The following is a 20168-nucleotide window of genomic DNA, read 5'->3' on the forward strand; positions in this document are numbered from 1 at the left end:
CAGGCTTTGGTCTTCTTCAGTGTGTCAGGTTTGAATACTTAATGCTAGACCCCAGCACAGGGATCTTGAGACCATATCAGGGATGCCAGGGAGGGAGCAGAGGGAACTTGGGTTCCATCTGCACTGCTCTGGGTGTTTTCTGCTTAAACCATCTGCTTTGGCTTTTCTTCATGCTATGCAGCAGTATACCCCAAGTTGACAATCATATTCGCCTGAGTTGCAAGGATGTGTGCAGATTTCCCCTGAGGGAGGGTCCCATGGACCGTGTTGACAAAGCAGCCAGGGGTGATTCTGGCATCTAGGCAGGATTAGGAAACACTGCTTAGGAGTTCTTAGCTGGAGCAGTCCTAAGTGAAATTGCCTGCTTGGTGGGACTGTGTCCCTGTGTCCCTGTGTCCCCATTGTGCACATAGCTCTCTGCTGTGAGAGCTCGTCTTCTCAGACTTCACATTCCAGAAGTTGCAAACATCTCCTGCGTTCAGGTCTGAGTCCTTCAAGGGTGGGACCGTGTCTTCCTTTACATCCCACCATGTCAACACAGGGCCTCTCAGAAGATGCCTAGCCATGTCTGCCCAGCTGAGTTTCCCTGGGGTTCTCTGCCTTCTTCCATTAAGTTAATTGTACCCTGGTCATTACTGACACAAAACCACAGTGACCCAGGTTCTCTCTGCTCCCTTCCTGGCATTCCTGATTTTGTCTCAAGGTCCCCGTGAGAGGAAAAGGAAAAGTATTTCACCCAAGATGGGTTCTAGCATTAAGAATTCAAAGATGACACACTGAAGAAGACCAAAGCCTGAAAGATTTGCCTCTGGACTCTTTTGGGTCAAACACTTTGGGTTCATGGCAAAAGCCAGTAGAGAAAGATCACAGAGGAGGCAAGATTAGACTGAGCCTGGCATGAAGACTAAGGTTTAGACAGGTGCCAAGGGATAAAAAGGTCATACCAGGCAGGAACTGAAGCATGAGCAAGGCCAGACTCTTGCAGTTATTTCATGTGCAGGTCAGGAGCCTGGGGCTGGAAAGAGGACCTGATTTATTCAAGGCTGACCTGAGTCATCAAGCACCAGAACCAGCTGGACTCCCATTCAAGTCTCTTTCCATGCTAGCTGGCATCGCATGCATTCCTGGGACCTGCAGCCCTAGTCTCTAAAGCCCTTTCTTCTGAAGCTCTGGGCCGATTTCCAAGCCTCTTACCCACTGATGTGCTTATGCTGTGTGTCTCTACACATGTGGCTGTGCTGCTCCATCTCAGCCACTCAGACTTTAGATGAATCTCACCAAGAGGCAGCCAGGCTGACTGCAGGATTACCTGGGAGGAGCTCGCTGTGCTGTTCTGTGTGCCTCACTATAGTCAATAGGCCCTGGTATGTCCTGGGGAGCTAGAATTAAATAGAGAGGGAAAGGAAGGAGCTCAGAGCAGTGCACACAGGCACACACACACACACACACACACACACACACTTTAACCAAATCTTCTTTAACACCAAAGAATCTGTGTAAAGAAATGGATTCAGGTGCTTCCCAGCCTCCTGCTAGAAACTTTCTTCTATGAAGTTCTCCTGCCCACCCCCCACCTTCCTGCAGGATACTCTCTTGCATGCTCTGCCTCTTCTGCTCTGGAACCTGCTACTGAGACAGGATAGGACATGAGTGGGAGGTGAACAGACCTAAGGCAGGCAGAGCAGTTGGAGGTGGTCGCATAATTCAGGCAAGAGAAGATGATGTCCTGCTTTAGAAAGCCAAGAGCACAGGAGGACTCTCTTCAGCCTGCACTTAGCCTTCACTTGCTGGTTGAGCCAAGGAAAATGGTTTAATTTCCCCAGCCTTCAAAGTGCTCATCACTAAAAGAGGAGGGACTATCATCTCTCTCTTAGAGCATTGTTATATTAGTTAGTTTTGTTGCACGAAATCCTCTTGTACACTACAGTTGTTTTTTTAAAAAAATACCATTTTTCCTGGGATCATTTGCAAGTAAGTGGGGCTGGACTTTCCTTTCCCAGAGCTCTATCTTCAAGGAGTTCTCTCAACTCCAAAGCCCTTCCGCCAGTTCCATTTTGTGTGTAGCACTGAAATTCTCTCTATTGAAACACAAAGTGATGAATTCCTTAGTTTTAGGGTGGGGCTGCATTTTACATTGTTGCCTAGAACAACAGCTTACAAGGAATGAACCCTGGTTTGCATCCCCTCCCTTCTTGGGCAACAAAATGCTCAAGTTCTGACAGGCTCTCAGGTAAAACTCCGTAGAGCCAATGTGGGCTGAGACAAGCCAATCTGAAGTCTGTCACCCATATTTGACAGTCACAAAACTTGTTCAGAAAAATCAGTGAATGGTGGAGTTGGAAGAATCTTAAAGATTGTCTGATCCAAATTGCTCATTTTTAAATAGGGAAACTGAGAAGAGGGAAGGAAAATTATTTCACCCAAGATGACAGATAATTTGAGAGAGAGAGAAAGAGCTGGCACTCTCCCTCCTGCCCCTGCTGCCCACATTATGTCATAGAAACTCTTTATTGGGAATATTAAAAGATTTGCTGTCATTTTTACCCTTTCTACCAACCTGATCCCATAATGAGAACCACTACTTGGCCCATGTCACAGCAGCCCCAAACAAAAGCAGCACAGGTGGGAGCATCAATCCATCCACACTTCCACTCACCCAGCAAACATCACCAAGTGCCATCTTCAGGCCAATTACTGAGGACCCTGAGATAAAAGACACAGGCCCTGCCTTCCAGGTGCCCAGAATTAAATGATGAGAACAGAAAATGAGCCCTCTCTGGGAGGGCAGGCTGTTTTCCATACAATTAAGTCAACACTCCTCCCCCTGAGGAGTTTTCTACTTAAGCTTGTGACTGCATTGACTTTCCTCATATCTAGATTATGAGGTTGATTTTCGGGGGGGGGGGGGAATGAAAACATGCCAGTTGTCTCTGTTCCCCTAATTTATTCACTTCCTCAAAAAATACTTCTTGAATACCCAGAACAAATTACAAAGGATGCAAAGAGAATTAAGTCCCCTCTCCCAAGAATCTAATAATCCATTGGCGAAATAAATGATGATCAAGGGAAGGAAGACACCAAGGACAAAGAGTGTCCAAGTCTGCAGGGAAAGCTTCCCAGAAGTGGTACATGAAGCTACGTAAAGAAGGGGAAGAAGTCCGCTGAGCAGACACAGGGGGAATGTCACTCTAGGAAAAGAGAATAGCATACGCAGAGCCATGGGAGTATGGAACACTTCTAGAACCTGAAACTGTTCATTACTGTTAGCATATGAAGTGCAAAGACAGATTGGCAGAAAATAAGAATACAGGGAGGCAGGGACGGACTTATACCATGCTAAAGAGATGGGGCTGCAGCCTGGACAAAAAGAAGTATGGAAGGTTTTAGGGCACAAACCAGATGGCAAGGCTTTTATTTCAGAAATTCACTCAGCTGAGCAGAAGGTAAGTTGAAGTTGAGGCGCTCAGGGAGGAGGTCAATCATCACTCCAGAGACGATCTGATGAGGCCTGGTGAGGGCAGTGGCAATGTCATGCCAAGCCAGGCCAGAACTTGACTTTCTGCATGATCCACCCATTAACCGGCACACCTGAGCAGTGGTACTGACCATGACCCATAATCACCTGGCCTGGAGTTATGCACTGAGTCTCCAAAGCTGTGACTCATGGTCCTGACAATGCTCCTGCATGTAGAAGAGACTATCTCCTGCCAGCCAGAGAGAATGGTTAAGGCATCACAAATGATCTGTGGACAATTCCAGTTTTCTTGAATTGATACATTGTTGAGTTTCTAAAGGCTCTTGGGAGAGGTGGTTTTTAATACCCTTTAATCCATTTTTCCATCATTAATACAAAGTCATTACTGAGCTTGTGGTTTTAATAAACCTGTCTTTTCCAAACAAGGCAGCCCGTCTGGCAAAGAAAAAGAACCTTCTTTCATCCCTTCCTGGAACTGTTTCAGGTCCCTCTGACCTTCCTGCTTTTGCTCCCCCTGTTCCTTCCTCTGAAATAACGTTTGTCCTCCAATCTAAGATTATGCACTGGAGTCTTGTGGATCCAGGTTCAAATTTCCAGCTTGGCTCTGCTGAGCTGTGTGATCTACAAGTCACCCAGTGTGCTGAGATTCAGGGAGCTGCCCTCGTCCTTGCTGCCCAGTTGTCTTAGAGTTAAAGTGTGAGAAACATTCCATTCAGTGCCTACTCCACAGGCAACATTCCATATTGAGTGGTTCTCTGTTAAGTGAGGTTCTAGTTTAATAGTGAAGGTCTATACTTCTCTACTGAAAAAGACAAAGTGAAGTACTGAAAGGTTTGGCAAAAATACATTTTTTTTGATTGTCAGGATAACCATGAATTACAGTTTTCTTACCCAAATTAATTAACCCTGACACCTGAGTGCCCACTTGATTTCCAAATCCAGCTGTGGCATCCCACAACTTACAATTAAGAGACAGTTGCTAATAAGAGACTTGGAACTCGAAATCAACAGCAAAACATGAGAAGCTTCACAGTAAAGGACATAGTTGCTGACCCCCAAGTCCTTCTCTCAAACACAGGAGCTTGGAAGGTAACTGACAGCCAGTGCTGTATGCAGCTAGGATGGGGCTCGGGTGGAAGCTTTCCCTGGAAGTAGCAAGCATGGTCAGGTTCTATTATGGTGAGAGAGTTGTTCAATGTTAGGGCAGGTTACTGACAGTGGGTGTGGAGTCTCCTTTAGGAGAAGCTTTAAAAAATAATAACTGCAAAGTATGTGATGAGATTATCCCTCTTGACTGTAGCAAGTGTAGACCTGCCTGGATCCTGGGTTGAAAACCCATTTCAAGCATGCTGCAGAATGAGGTCCACTTGCACAAATTCTTCAAAACTTAACTCACTCACCTATGACTCGATTTTAAAGATCTTCTGGTATTTTTCTTATTCTGGTTGTCCCTCAGATTTTCAAGATTCTCTTGACCTTTTGAAACACTCTGAGGTTAATTTGTCATGCTTTACTTATATTATTATTATAAAACAGAAATCTTAAAGGACATTCAAAAATATATCCTGAATTTTCCAGCACGAGTACAACTACTATAATAATTTCTAAATATTCTTTTGGGTCTTTATTTACCTACTCATTTCTTAATTAACCATCACAGTAAAGCTGAGAGAATTTTATTATATCTGCTTAATTTAGTGAAGAAATTAAAGACAGCATGGTTAATTAATACTGCCCTAAATAACACATAAGTTAAATGGCCATGTGAGGAGTAAAAATTAGGAATGACTCCAAATTTTTTCCCATCCCCCAGCATGCTAATATGGTGTTAGCCACACACCTATCATTAGTATAGGTAACATTATCTTATGTACTATTATTTTCCTTCCTATCAATAACTTGGAATCATGTTAACTAAAGTTCACCAACTAATCTCTAGAAAAAGCCATTAAAGTTTTGTTAATTCTGAAGATGAAGTATAGGAAGTTTGTAAAAATGAAAGAAGTAGAAATTAATGTGAGTTATTTTTATTTGAAAAAAAAAAAAGCTACAGCTTTAGAACTAGGTCAACTAAATGCACTATGATTACTTATCCAGATCCCCACCCCCGTTTTTTTTAACTTTTGGTGGTGGTGGACTAGGGAATGAGACCAGAGCCTTACACATGCTAGGCAAGTTCTCTATCACTGAGCTACATCCCTGGCCCTTTCTATTTTATTTTGAGGCAGGGTCTCACTAAGTTGCTTAGGCTGGCTTCTAACTTGTGATCCTCCTGCCTCAGTCGCCTCCATAGCTGGGATAACAGATATGCACCACCACACCCAGTTCTAAGCCATTTTAAATATTTTTTTATTTGTTGTTTTTAGTTATACATGATAGTAGGATGTATTTTGACATATCATACATACATGGAGTATAACTTCCCATTTTTGTGGTTGTACATGATATGGAGTTATACTGGTTGTATATTCATATAAGAACATAGGAAAATTATGTCCAATTCATTCTACTGTCTTTCCCATTCCCATCCCTCCGTCCTTCCCCCAACTCCCCTGTGTTCAATCCAGTGAACCTCTACTCCTCCCTCCCAACACACCTGTCTTGAGTCAACATCTACATATCAGAGAAAGCATTTAGCCTTTGGTTTTTAGGGGTTGGCTCCAAGCCATTTTTGATCAATTGGTTATAAAGTCTTCTTATTGTTCTTGTCACTAACCCCATTGAAAATCCCTGTGATCTAAATGTAGAATTAGACACCTGGGCAGCAAGTGCTAATGAATCATAACTCACAGAAGGAGAACTAAATGCTTCCATGCACTCGATACGAACAACACAAAGAGGAATGGCTGCCTGGTTTCCACTTGGGGGTCCATGCCTTGTGACAAGTGACACAAGGAGAAGGGTGAGCCTTGCAGCCCTTGAACTGTCCAAAGAGTCTTTTTTGCTCCTATTTTTTCTAGAACACAGAGTAGAGTGAGGCCGACTTGGGGGACAGTGATCAGACACCCCAGAGTGAGTCCCAGCTAAGAGGCTGCTCAGATTTCCTCAATTATAAATGGGCACCGCCACGGCACTAATGACCTCCCTTTGCTTTTCTGCAGGCAGAATGGGGAAACAAAATAGCAAACTGGCCCCCGAAGTCATGGAGGACCTGGTGAAGAGCACGGAGTTCAACGAGCACGAGCTGAAGCAGTGGTACAAAGGGTTCCTCAAGGACTGCCCGAGCGGGAGGCTGAACCTTGAAGAGTTCCAGCAGCTCTACGTGAAGGTAGGGCGCCCAGCCTTTCATTTCCTGGGCTGGAAAATACTGTCTCGGTGAAATGTAGCTTTATGTGGGATTTTAACTGGAAGGAGTCAGTTTGTTTCAATTCTGGCAGTTTTCTAACCAAAAAGAAAAATGGGCACTTTTTAAAAATGCAAGTTTAAAAGTATTTAAAAAGTATTTGTGTGTGTGTGTGTGCACGCGCGCGCGCATGTGCACATATACATATGTTTAGAGATGAATCAAGAGGTTTCTGAACAAGAAGAGTAATTGTTAAAACACTGAATACTGTTTGAAAGATGATAACATCTAGTGAAAAACCAAAGAATCAGATAATTGGGTTTGCTGATAATTATTAGCAGGTTTCTAATGACAACATTGTTTGGCTTTTTAAAGGTTGTGTGTGTGTTATCTCTGTTAAAGGGAAAGTACCTGAGAGAGCTGGCTGTGGTGGCACATACCTATAATCTAGGCAGCCGAGGAGGCTGAGGCAGGACAATTGCAAATTCAAAGCCAGCTTTGACAACTTAGAAAGGCCATAAGCAACTTAGAGGGACCCTGTCTCTAAATAAAACATAGAAAGGGCTATGGATGTGGCTCAGCAGTTAATCACCCCTGAGTTCAATCTCCAATACCAAAAATAAAAAAAATAAATAAACAAAGAATAACTGGGAGGGATTTTTCACCAAGAAAGATCCCTCTTATATGCCATAAGAACCCAGATTCCTACAACAACCCATTTTAAAGGAAAAGGTGTGATATACCTCAGCATCAATGCCTATATCATGGAGTGTTAACTTCTTACATTATTTAGAAGCTACTCTTTGCCTGAACATTAAATGGAACTGTCCCATAAAGTATAATTTTTTCTTAAGTCATAGTGTTGTGGTTTGTCTATGTTTATGGAATTGTGTTGGTTCTAGTTTTGGCATGACTTAAGTCTTTCCATTTTGTGTATACTATGTAACAATATACATGTGAAAGAAATACATTTTTTAGCTACTTCTGACTAAAATACCAAATAAAAAAACATTGCTTTTTATCATTTAATTGAGCAAATGTGAATTGGGGTAATATGAACTCTTCAGATACATATGTGTGTGTGAGAAGCTTGTATCGAATGTTAAACATTGTCATTTTCTCTGAGGCTAAATATTTCCTGTAGCCTGTGATCTAACAATTTCACTCCTGCCCGAGTTCAAGAAGGGACATGTATAAGAATGCTCACAGCTGCAACAAAACTTGAAAGCAGCCCAAATGCTCATCAAAGGAAAAATGGAAAGTAAGCTGGAATATTTTTACAATAAAATATTACACAGCAGTCAAAATATTTAAACTCCAGCAAAAACACTAAAGGCAAAATAAGTTTTAACAATTCTAAATTAAACAAAAATAAAATTAAAATATGTGTTATAGGACTACAAATAAATGCAATAAAATGTTATATAAAAGAAAGCAAAGCAAGGAATGAAAAATACAGGATCCAGGTCAATGGTTGCTTCTGTTGGGAAGAGGTAAGACAGGGAATGGGGAATGACAGTGTGGTGAAATATAGACTGTGTCATAATCATAATTGCTGTTTTTATTGGTAGATTTGCAAGTGCTTATTGCATTAAAAGCCAACTAAATAAACGACAAGCTATTGCACGGGCCACTGAGAAACCTAGGCTTATGTCTAATCCAGTGTTGTGTACCTGGGGCCCCACAGGTATATACAAAATTATTTCCTGAAATGTGTGTAGAAAGGTATGGTGTGTGTACATGTTATAAGATCACCATGACATTCCTAAGAAGATTGATTAATTAATTATTATCTTATAGACATCTTTATATAGAGATACTGATAAATGCATCCATTTTTTAAGTGATACACAATACTTTTGCAGAGAAGTGGGATCAATGCATTTCCAAATTGTTACACCAGTCACTATAGTTTTCTAAGTCACATCTTCTACCACCTTCTCACCTGGAGTTAGCCTGTGCTTCAGGACTATCTTTACTCTTAGCCCCAAGGAATGTACAGACAAATGAGAAGTCACTTTTCTATCACTAACACTCGTGGAAGTATCACCCTGTGGTCAGAAGAGCACTGGATGCCTATTCCTCAGTATTTGTTTAAATTCGGAGGAGGTTAGCCTTTGAAGAAATCATTGAAATGCAAGAAATGAGGTCTTTCCTTCCTCTACTGAAAGAATTCAGCACTGACAAAGCCCCTGCCCCAAGCTAGAGGCCATGTGAACGTTAAGCATAGCTCAGTGCTTCATGGTACAACTCATGCTCTTGTACCAAAGCCATCTGCCACCTCTCCACCTCGCCCCAAGTGCAGTGGTTTTTGTTGTTGTTGTTATTCGATAAAGGGCTATAGGACTCTCTGAACTTAGTTGATTCTCTCTTGGCAGCCTCTTACTTCAGCCTCCTAACAGTGAGATCCAAACTTGGCCTGTGCTTTTGTGTCAAATAGGCAAAAACCAGGCAAAGTCTTTTTCTCCTTCCGGAGTTGTCCAAGGACACAAATTGGGGAAGAATCACAGAAGAAATATGCCACATACACAGAAAAAGAAAAAAAAAAAAAAAAAGGAAGTTCTGATAAGCTAGAAGGGAGAGGCAGGGAGAAAGATGTGGGTTATGTAAGAGGCCCAGGAGAGGGACTGATGAGGAAAACTGCCTCTAATGCTTCTGAAAAATGCAAGGATTCAGCAAGACACAGTGATTATTCTGGAGAACGGGCAGTCTGCAGCAGTTCCTTCTCTGCGTGGGGTGGGGATGAGCCAAGCTGACGGAGGCCTTTGCCCTTCTGTCACTGCAGCCAGCCTGGTGCAACTCCTGCTGCTGACCTGACTGTCTCAGGTTCCACCTCAGCTGCTCCGGAACCCATCCTGATGAGCTTCAGCCAGGGCTGGGGAGTGGGAGACACCCGTCTGCAAGGCCAGGAACTACCAAGCTCAGCTTCAGAAGCCTCTGCATCCCCAAGGTCAAGGCACTTGTACACGAGGTCTGCTGTGAAAACATTAGAAAGCTGGGGGTGAGGGGGTAGAAAAAATGAGGCCATTTGTCCAGCATCACCAAGAGTGAAGGCAGAATGCACACTCCAGTGGGGAATACTTCCACGCGGCTCACAGATCAACCCTTCCACCGGAGTCTCAAGGCAGCTCCTTGGCAGCCCACCCACCAAACAGCTGCTGGAGTGAGCTTTGTAAAACAGGTGCGGCATGATCCTTCCCAGTTCCGTGCAGCTATCATCTTTCAGTCCTGAGGAACACGGCACCTCATTTCAATCGACACAAACCCCAGGGCCTGTAACAGAGCCAGCCACAGATCAGGCATTAGTGTATCTCCTCAGGAAGTCCCATGATGAAGAATGAAGGACTCTCCAGGTCCCCAGCTAATGGGGAAGACACAGCTATCCTCACTCCTAAGAGGAATGGCACATGTGTCTGGTGCTGAGGCAAGAATGGAAAGAAGAGAGGTTGATTTCAAACCACAGTATTAACACAAGAAGTTGAGTGATGCAGTGGTAGGAGGAGCACTTCGCTCTGAGCCTTAGAAGACAAAATATTCCTTAGATGATAGTTTTCAACTTTTTCAAGCTCAGTGCCTATTTCAGCTAAACGATCACACACACACACACACACACACACACACACACACACACACACAACCCCGATTCTTATGTTGAAGCCCTTAAGACTCAGCACTGCAGATTGTGCCTGTATGTGGTGACCGAGTACTTAAAGGTGATTAAGTTAAAAGGAAGTCATTAGGGAGGGTCCTATTGCAGTTCAACTGGTGTCCTTTTAGGGGGAAGCATAGGGAGAAGACAGCTGTCTACAAGTCGATCAGAGAAAGACCAGTCCTTCGGAGACTTTGTCTAGGACTTTCAGCCTCCAGGACCCAAGACAATACATTTCTTTAAGCCGTGTAGTCTGTGTACTGTGCTATGGCAGCCCTAGGAAAGTAGTACACTTCCTTTCCTTTTCTGTTGACATGTGCAAACTCAGAGCCTTCTGTAACTGATAAGAGGACACCTTCTGTCAGGAATGTCTGGCACCCCCGCACACGGGGATGTCTGTGTCTCTGGTCACAGAAGTTATAGCAGATGCCCTGTTATTCCCACCACAGCACTGCAGCCGATAGGCTGGGAAGAACTTGTATTTCATCAACCGAATAAAGTACCTGATTTTCTCCCCATGAGAATTTCCTGTTTCCAACAATCATTTTAGTTGCCAAATCAAGATCATGAATTAAGATGGAGAGCGTGCAATTTTAACTGTGTTTTCACAGAAGTGGCCACAGTTTTAAAATGAAGGCCAACTCTAGAGGAAAGCAAGCAGCCGTTGTGAGAGTGGAAATGTCCCTATCTCAGGGTCCTCTTCCTTGGAGGACTGATGCCATTTGTAATTTGCATAGCTACCATAACATCAAGGCCAAAGGAACCAAGGAACCACCTGGAGTCCTGTAAAGAGCCCTAAATAAACTTTGATATATGTTTGCAGTTTGACTTCCATAATTATTCTCATCACAAATCATTTGGGCTAGCACAGGTTGAGTCAAAAGGTAGTCACAAGGTTATTTACAAAAAAAAGGAAAGAAAATAGGATTTGAAATCCGACAGATATGAGAATCAATTCTAGCTGTACTATGTTTACAGAATCTCTGCCTCTCTGAATCTCAGTTTTCTTATTTATGCAGTGGAAATAAGAGGGCCTGTCATGTCACCTCACTTGGTAGAAACCCAAGGAAAGAAGGGATGTAAAATGATGTACAACCCATCCTAATTGTGTTTGTCATCATGATTGACGATTACCCTTGGAGGGCCAAGGAAATGCATTTTATTTCACATGCCAAGTTCCATGGCAATGTAGAATGGGATACAGAGGAGGATGTGAAGTTTAATGGGAAAATGTACCCTAGTCAAACAGCAGTCCACTATGCATTCCAGGGTGGGACGGTGGCACAGGAGGCTGCAGCATGGGGCTGTGCCATCCTAATTCCCCAAGTAGGTTCTTCAGCACTGAGTTCTGTGTCCTCCCAAGCACAAAGCAATTCCCACCTCCCAGCTGCCAGACAGGATGTAGTGTAGCACTGAAGGACCTTTTTTGATGCATCTCGTACCAGTAGCTCAGTGCCCTGACCCTCACACCTGTCCTCCAGAGAGGAGGCTGCCTTGTTCAGTCCCTGCTGCTTATCATTTTGCAGATGAAAGAGATCCGTTCTTAGGGGCAACTAAACAGCCAAATGCTGCTCTGCTGGGCTCTAGCCCAACTCTCCTGAATCTCAGCCTTTTTCATTGCACAAATTTTTCTTCTCAAAAGAGTGTTGGGTATCAGTGAGGCAGCTGGCAGGTGCCCCTGAGACAGGTGTGAGAGATCTAGAATCGAATATGATCATCATTGATTCAGCATCACTGATTTTAGTAAAATTCATTCACATGTAACAAGAGTTCCTGCCAAGTCATTCCACATCACTCCAAGTGATCATTTCCTGAAGAGCTTTGTGATTTGGCCTTAGCAAACGTTTCTTCCAGCTCGTCTAAGAGCAAGTTCATTCATTGGTTCATTCATCTTCATTTCCTTTGTGCATTCTGTAGGACAAATACTCCATTGTCACTACACCGTCATCAGTGCACTCAACCTCGGGGCGCTTAGTTTCACTTAACAAAGCCATTTTTATTTTACAGTAAAATATATACATGGTGTTTGATAATAACTTTTCTAGTCCAAAAACATTGAAAAATAAGTCTACTCATGAAAGTTCTATTGACACAACTACCCAGCAACATATACTAAAAAATAAATAAATAAATAAATGATATCATAAAATCAGGAATATTTGGATATTTGATAATAAAGTATTTTAATAGAAAAAGAAACATTGTTAATATTTATTCAATTAATTGCAATACTGGGGATTGGATCTGGGGTGCCCTACCACTAAGCTACATATTCCAGCCCTTTAATTTTTTTATTTTAAGGCAGTATCTTGCTAAATTGTCAAGGCTGGCCTCAAACATCCATCCTTCTGTCTCAGCCTCCTGAGTTGCTGAGATTGGCAAGAAACATTAAAGTATAATGAAAATATTCTGTAATTCTCTGTGTGGTTTTAGAATTTCACTTTCAAATTGTTTTCATATGTTTAATAGTCTACTATCAGGAGTAGGTTGTTCTTCTTGAAATTTGTATGCAAACATATTATGCATATAGGTCATAGGTGTATAACCTTTGTTTTGTAGAATATAAAATCAAAAGTACTTGTTGAGGTCTGCTCTATTGGTTGTGTGACTTGGGATAAGAACCTTTATTTGTGTTATTCTAGGCTTTAGCATCTGTGCAAATGAAAAAAAAGTTGATGTCTTCCAATAGCTCTCAAAGTTCAGCATACATCAAAGTCACTTGGGCTGACTGCTCCTTGGTAGAGTCCTGGGTCTCTTCCTCAGGGTTTCTGCCCTTCCAGATGGTTCTATGAGGAAAATCTGTGGATAATGTTTTGAGAACTTGTCTAGACATTAACCTGGGAATGTCCTGAGACAGACTGGGAGTTCTATACACACTGAAGCTAGGTAACATGTTATGTATCTCTCTCTCTCATTGCCTTCATACAGAGTTCTGTAGTCCCAAGAAAAGTTAATAACCAAAAAAGATGCTTCTAGCATTGACAGACTGAATATTCTAGGTTCTATGACAACTGGTATTGAATCTTAATTGACAATAAGACAAAAAGAGAAAAATCACCTTCTACACTAGATAAATTTCACTGGCATAAGAGTAGGAATAATGATTTCAATTCTGCACTTTGTTGAATGTGTTGCAGTCGGGAGGTAACTTTTCGTCTGGTTCATTCAGGACATATCAATTAAGCTTTATTTTCTTTAAAGCTCCATGTCAATGCAAATGGAGAGACAGACTCTAGTGGGATAAACTGCAATCCCTTCTTTCCCTTCATTTCTGGAGCATTCCATGTGCCAGAAGCTGTGAAGCACTGCGTCTGTGGAGGAGAACATCAGATTCCCACCCAGGGGGAGTCTGAGCCATGAAGAAGCCTGTGGTCAAGAGAGATTAAAACAGATGCAAACAGCCACAACACCAGGTCTCCTGTGATCAAGAAGGGAAGGGCCAGGAGGTTCAACAAAGGCTGGTTAGGAAGGTGGGGATGAGCTGATTCTCAAAGGAAGGGTGGATTTAGACATGAGGAGCTGTCAGTCTGCTTGGAGACTCTAACATCTCATTGACCAAAAACCCAAAACTTAAACAAAATATACCTATTGTGATTCAGAGCCCGGAGTGTGCATGGCATTGGAAGAGGGGTCGCTATGTGAAGTACATTAGGTTGGAGCAAAATAAAAATAAATTAATTAAAAAAAAAAAAAAACAAGAAACAACCCATACAAACCTCTTGGTAGTCCTGCAGAGATAGTCCAGAAAGCAAGCTATAGAAGAGGAAGTTTGTCCATGTCCATGCTCCTGCCATGGGCCTCTCTTCTCTTCTCCCTCCCTGTTTTTGTTCCCATCCTTTCTTTCATTTCCATGTGTCCCATCTTACCATTGGCTCTCTGGATTCTCACTGTGGCCTGTGATGGAGCTCTTGGAGGTGGCACCCCCCTAACTTAGAGCCATAGGAGTTGGAAAGCCAGGAGCCTTGGCAACAGGTGGCAAGCAGTGACAAACCACTGGCTTCCCAGCCTTCCTGCCACATTTCTGTGCTTCTGTGTCCTCTGGGCCACATTCAGGAGCACCATCCCAGTGCTGCTCTGGCTGGCTTCATTGTGGAGCACAAGGGATCAGATCCCCTCTCGCTGCTCCACCCTGGCCATCCTATAGGACCAGGGCAAAGCTTCTCCCTGGGGAATCCTCCTTGGTCTTCCCAAATCTCAAAGCCAGAAGGAATCTCTTCCTCTGTCCCCCACATCCTCATGACTTTAGTTGGCACCCACTCCAACTTCAGAATGAATCTTCAGATTTTCCACACAATTTTGCAAGCTCTTCTTACCTTATCACTAGGGAGATTCCTTCCCTTCTCCCCAGAGCAGATGCGATGCAGCTTACTAAGAAGGCAGGATGGCTACCTAGCTCTACCATATGCTAGCCATGTAAATGTAGAAAAGTCCTTTATGCTTATAGTTTTGTTAAACAAAACAACAAAAAACTCTGACCCTTAATTTTCTCATCTGTGAAAAGGGAAGAACACTCAGAGCCTTGCTTATTTTATAGGCTCTTGTTGTGATGAGAAGGTGTTAAGAGTGAGGGGTGCTTTGTGAATGATGACTCACCTTGCCCAGGTGTGGTTGATCAGCAGCTCTGTGTTAGGTACCTGAGCACAGGAGGCCTTATAGACACTGAACAGCCCAGTGTCCCTGGAGCACTTACTGCCCCATCAGATATTCTATCAAAAGAAACTAACAAAGATGAGTATTATCGCTTCTCAACATCTGATCCAAATCAATTTTGAAAATAAAACTCTTGGCTCAAAAGACATTTTTTTTGGATAATCAGTTTGGAGGGATTCAGATTCTGCTTGTTAATACGAGGTAATTAGGAGTAAGAGCACATTAAAAATCTGTTGGGCAGAGCTATAGACAGAGCATTTTAATCCCTGAGGGAAATAGACATTACATAAGACACATAATGTCATCCAGATTGGGCTGGTGAGGATGTTGCAACTTTTAGTGAGAACCTGGGAATTCATTTCCATTCAGAATGTTTACCAACATGATTGAAGCTGCACTTCAACTTGAATTAATGTGGAAAGCAAGAGCTGGGTCTGAAATCTCAAGGAAGAAGCAACAATAAATGTGATTTCTGGGAAAACAGGGTCCCTCGTGAGGCTCCAAGGGCATTGTGTGTTGGTAAGGTTGTCTCAGGCCAAATCTAGCTTACTAGTGCATTTTGCATTAGAGAGAGAGAGTGCACCCCAGAGAGGTCCAAGTGATAACCTTCCCCTGTCTCAGTGGAGTGAGATTACTTCAGATGGCTTCCACACCCTAGGGTTTTGCTCTCCTGTGATAGGGCAGGTGTCAGTTAGAGGGATATCAATGGTAGGGCAGGTGTCAGTTAGAGGGATATCAATGGTCGTTGCCACTATGATATCCTGAAGGAATGCTATTAGCTGATACCTTAACTTCCTGGTCCTCAGGATAAGGTTGGAAAGATGCCTTTAGCTGCCACTCAGCCTGCTCTGTTCTCCTTTTTACAAATGAGGATGTTGAAGCCCTTTAGAGGGCAAGGGGGGGGGCTCAAGGTGAGCCCACTTCTTAATTGCTCCAACTAACAACCGAGAGGAAGTATCTCGACTCCAGCCTGATAATAAGAATTTAAAGCCAGAAGGCCCTGCTCTGTAAAAGCTGTCTCTGCAGCCGATTGCCCAAGGACAGTCTATTTCTAGATGGAAATAGAGCCAAAGAGGAATAGCCCGTTTCCATTACATGGTTAGACTTGAATAGGCAAAGTTATGCATGGGTCTCCCAGTGTAAAGCTGTTTCACGTTACTAGATTTTTCTGACCCTTAAAATGGTGATATGGACTTGTATCTGATATCATTGATCAACCTGGGGTCTGGGAATGAAGCTTATCTCTAGTGGCCAATGGAGTATTTTCCAAAGGAAAACTGTCTCCTTCAATGTTCCCTCCCTTGTCCCTGCTTGGACTGGTTCTTGGACCATTCGCTGTTTCTCCAGGGAGGTTGCTATGGAGCTGCTGGGACTGTGCTGTGGGGGCCCTGGCATTGCTGTGAATGGGATCATCCCTGACCTCTCAGTCAGCTTCTCCACGTAGGAAGCGCACTCAATGGGGAGAGATGAGAGATGTCAGTCGTAGAATAGGTCAAAACCTATCTAACTAAAATGTCTGAGAACCTCATTATCTCTATCTCAGGGAAATCCCTTTGAGGATAGTAATGCAGAGAAGCTACCAGTGGCCATTCACTTTCCATAAACAGCTACCAGTGCAGTCCATAACAAGCCTATAGCCAGGAGCTCTGGGGGTATGGGTTTTGCATCAGACTTCCACACTCCCCTAGGGCTCCCAGCCCTGAGGAAATGCAACAAGCTGTGTAAATAATTAAAAGAGGAAGAAAGCAATATTCACCCTAAGACAAGTACAGGAAATTTTTGTATAAATATCTCCACTGACATTTTCAAGATACCTTGAAATTTAAATAGGATTTGTAGCTTCAAGAAAGACATTTTTATCAGGAAGGTACAACCTTGGTAAGGTCATAAGACCAGTGTCTTAGTGCATGTGAGTTGCTGTAACAAAATACCATAAGCTGGATAGGTTATAAGCAGAGAAATTAATTTCTCACAGTTCTCAAGGCTGGACAATTCAATGCCTGATAAGAGCTTGTTTTCATTGCTTCCGTTGGTCCCCTAAGGGGCCACTGAACTCTCTGAGGCCTTTTTTAATAATAGCACAAATTCCATTGGCTCCCTACTCATGACCTAATCGTTACCCAAAGATTCTACCTCCTAATACCCTCACCTGGAGGATTTCATCATAGGAATTTGGAGGGGACACAAACCTTATGGCAGGCTGGAAGACAGGAGAATAGTGTAAGGAATAGCAAGCAGTTCTGTTGCTGAAATATTAGATAACCAAAGAGGTATTGGGGTAAAAGTGGATCCAGGTTACACAGAGTACTGAACACCTAAAGTCCCCAAGGTTTTGCAACCGAGTAGCTTTCTAAATGTCTAACAGGCAAACCTTGCCAGGATGTGTTCAAAGACCACGCACACTGGTGGCCTGGAGTTATATTCTTAACAACAGAAGGGCTAGTACTAGGAATGAGAAGTTACTTTTCACTTTTCCCTCTTCAAGGTTTCCTGTGACTCAGTGAGCAAAGCCACAGGAGCTTGCATGGTGCCCTCCAGCAAGTGACTCACAAATGAACTTGTTGAGCTCTTCATCGAGTGTCTATGGTCTGTCCCTTGTGTGTGCAGCCCTAGACTCCACGCTGGGGGATCAGCAGGTTGGACATCCATGATGAAGCTTCCAAAACCGACAGGTGCAGCAGCCCAGAGGCTAAGTGGGGTTATCAGGGAGCCGAGGCTTTGGGAGCTCAAAGAAGGGAAAGAAGAGAGCAGGGATTCCTGGACAGAGGGGCTGGAGCTGAGGGACAAAAAGGATATAGACACACAGAGCAGAAAGAGTCCCTGCACAGAGTAGACGAAGAGCAGGAGGAAGAGCAGCGGTAAGCAAGACTCACACCCTGCTAAGAGCATGCTGGGATTTTCCTTCACGTGGTCTGTCTATCCAGCCTCCCTGTGGCAGAGGCTGACTACGACCACATGGTTATTCAGTCATCCGGGTTCCATTCCCAGCCAGAGCTATCTGCCCCGAGCCCACCACTTGTTTAGAAAGAGGCTTTTCCTGGGTCTTTGTTTATGCCACTTTTCAAAGAGGAATGGACGGTGTCTTACTGAGGAAGATGTGGATTTATTGACATTCAGGCAATAAAATGGGTATTCCTGTGAAGGCCAGCTGGGCTGCACCCATGCAGCCAGACCCCCACACCAACACCAGTTTTTCTGTGGAAGGAAGCCCTCTTCTCTAAAATAAAGACAAACTCAACATGTTTCTGTTTGAAAGCACAGACAAATGGGCGTCTCATCAATGCAGTTCACCATGTCTTCAAGGACACATGCAAAATGATGCTGTCTGTGTTTGCTCATTTTTCGCTCATTGTGTATTTTTTATTACTAAATGGCACATATCTGTGAGGTAAAGTTACATGCATTATCATCGTGGTCTTGCATCTTTCTATCAGAGACACAGGCAGCAGCTCTTAATCTATTAGGTAACAGCTGGAAAGACAGCAGCTCTGAACCACAGGAATCCAGGCTCTGCCCTGAGGAGCTGCGAGTTCTTGGGCAAGTCCTTCACTTCCTTGATTTTCAGATCCTGCAACTGTTAAATTGTTCTTCATGTCCATCTTCCAAGTGCCTGCTGTTCAGTCAACGGTAACATCACTCTCATTATGACCAAGGTCCTGGTGAGAGGAAGGGGTGAGGAAGCTGGCCTCGTAGTGTGCTTGTGCTACTCAAAATCTTCAGGGCCTGTTTATCTCCATGCAGCCTCAAGTGTCCACCTGCTCCAGGGGACTGTCCCTCTGTAGTAGTGGGGAGGCTGTCTGGACTTTCACGGCACTAACTAGACTTATTCAGCACCCCAGCCTGTCTGACCAGCTCCCACTGCTCCTGTGTGGAACATGGTAGGAGAGACAAGGTTGCCCCTGGTACAGATGCCAAGGAATTCACCCAGTGACTGGGGCAGTGAGTGAGGAGAAAGCAAATCTCCCTGCCCAGCATGCTTCTGCAGCAGCCAGTGACAGCCCGGAACATGTCACACTGATTGGAGAAAAAGGATCAGGGAGAGCACACTCCCCAACATGACACCCAGGCAGGGTGGGGGCATGACAGAGTCCCTTCAAGGGCCAGCCCATGGGAGTCAAAGCATCCCATACTAGGTATTGGGGTGGGGAGGCAGGCAAGGACTCTCTTTTCCCTGTGCACTCATCAATCTACTTTCTGTCTGCTCCAGGGAGACTGGCACACCCTGGGGGTGTTGACGGGTGGGCTGGTTGACTTTACAACATAAAATGCCATAGAAAACCAAGCACTTTGATTTATTTCTCAAATGTATCAAAGGATGGTTAGATGGACAGAGGAAGGAAAGATAGATGATACCAGCTAACACTAACTGTTCATCGTATGTCAGACAGTTCCAAGCCCCCTGAATATGTTAGTTCATTGAATCCTCATGAGGGCGCATGAGGCCAGTGTTATTATTTGCCCCATTTTACAAGTGAGGAAACTAAGGGACAAAAGGTTAAGGATCTTTCCCAAGTATTCCAACCCAGGCAGTTGAGCCCCATTGCCAACTCTCTTTCTTAGCACTGTAGGACAGAAGAGGCTGGACATCCGAGGAATTTTCAGGAAGTAGGTTTATTGGTGGCAGGGTTCAGAGGGGCTATCACCTACAATTCTCTGGACCATGAGTCTGGAAATTCCTCTAACTTTATACCCAGTGAGGGGAAGGGCTTGAAGGTTTACATTTTTGTAGGAGTCTACGTAATAGTATTATGCAGTAACATCATCAAATCTGCAGCCAAACTTACCTTTTGTAAGACAAAGCAATTCAGCCCTCACAGAGAATAGTAAGTCCTAAACCACTTTGAGCTCTTTGCAGATATTTTTGCTGATATTCTATTAATAAGAACAATTATGGTGAGGGTTTCTGGAGAAGCTTAATTAAGATTCTTTGGTGGAGGAGAGGGTGCCACTACCCTAGGCAGACAGATCCTTGATGGAAGTAGTCTCCATCATCCCTATTCCATTATGAGTGTGGTTTCTGTGGTTTTCTTTACCACAGTCTAGAAACATTCACATATGTCCAATGCAGTTCCAGATGACTTCTAGGATGGAGTGCTGAGAGGCAGGAGGAG

At 43.6% G+C, this 20168-nt stretch overlaps 1 protein-coding gene across 2 annotated transcripts in view; it reads left to right on the forward strand.

Annotated features, from left to right (window-relative positions):
• Nucleotides 1–6581: 6581 nt before the first annotated feature.
• Vsnl1 (visinin like 1) overlaps nucleotides 6582–20168 on the forward strand; it is a 60234-nt gene continuing 46647 nt past the window's right edge. For both annotated transcript variants that reach the window (XM_071601220.1, XM_071601221.1), the window contains exon 1: nucleotides 6582–6743. In XM_071601220.1, the coding sequence (XP_071457321.1) occupies nucleotides 6582–6743 (162 nt within the window). The remainder of the gene's footprint in view (nucleotides 6744–20168) is intronic.

This window comes from Marmota flaviventris, chromosome 14 (assembly GCF_047511675.1).
Source record: "Marmota flaviventris isolate mMarFla1 chromosome 14, mMarFla1.hap1, whole genome shotgun sequence".
Classification (NCBI taxonomy): domain Eukaryota; kingdom Metazoa; phylum Chordata; class Mammalia; order Rodentia; family Sciuridae; genus Marmota; species Marmota flaviventris.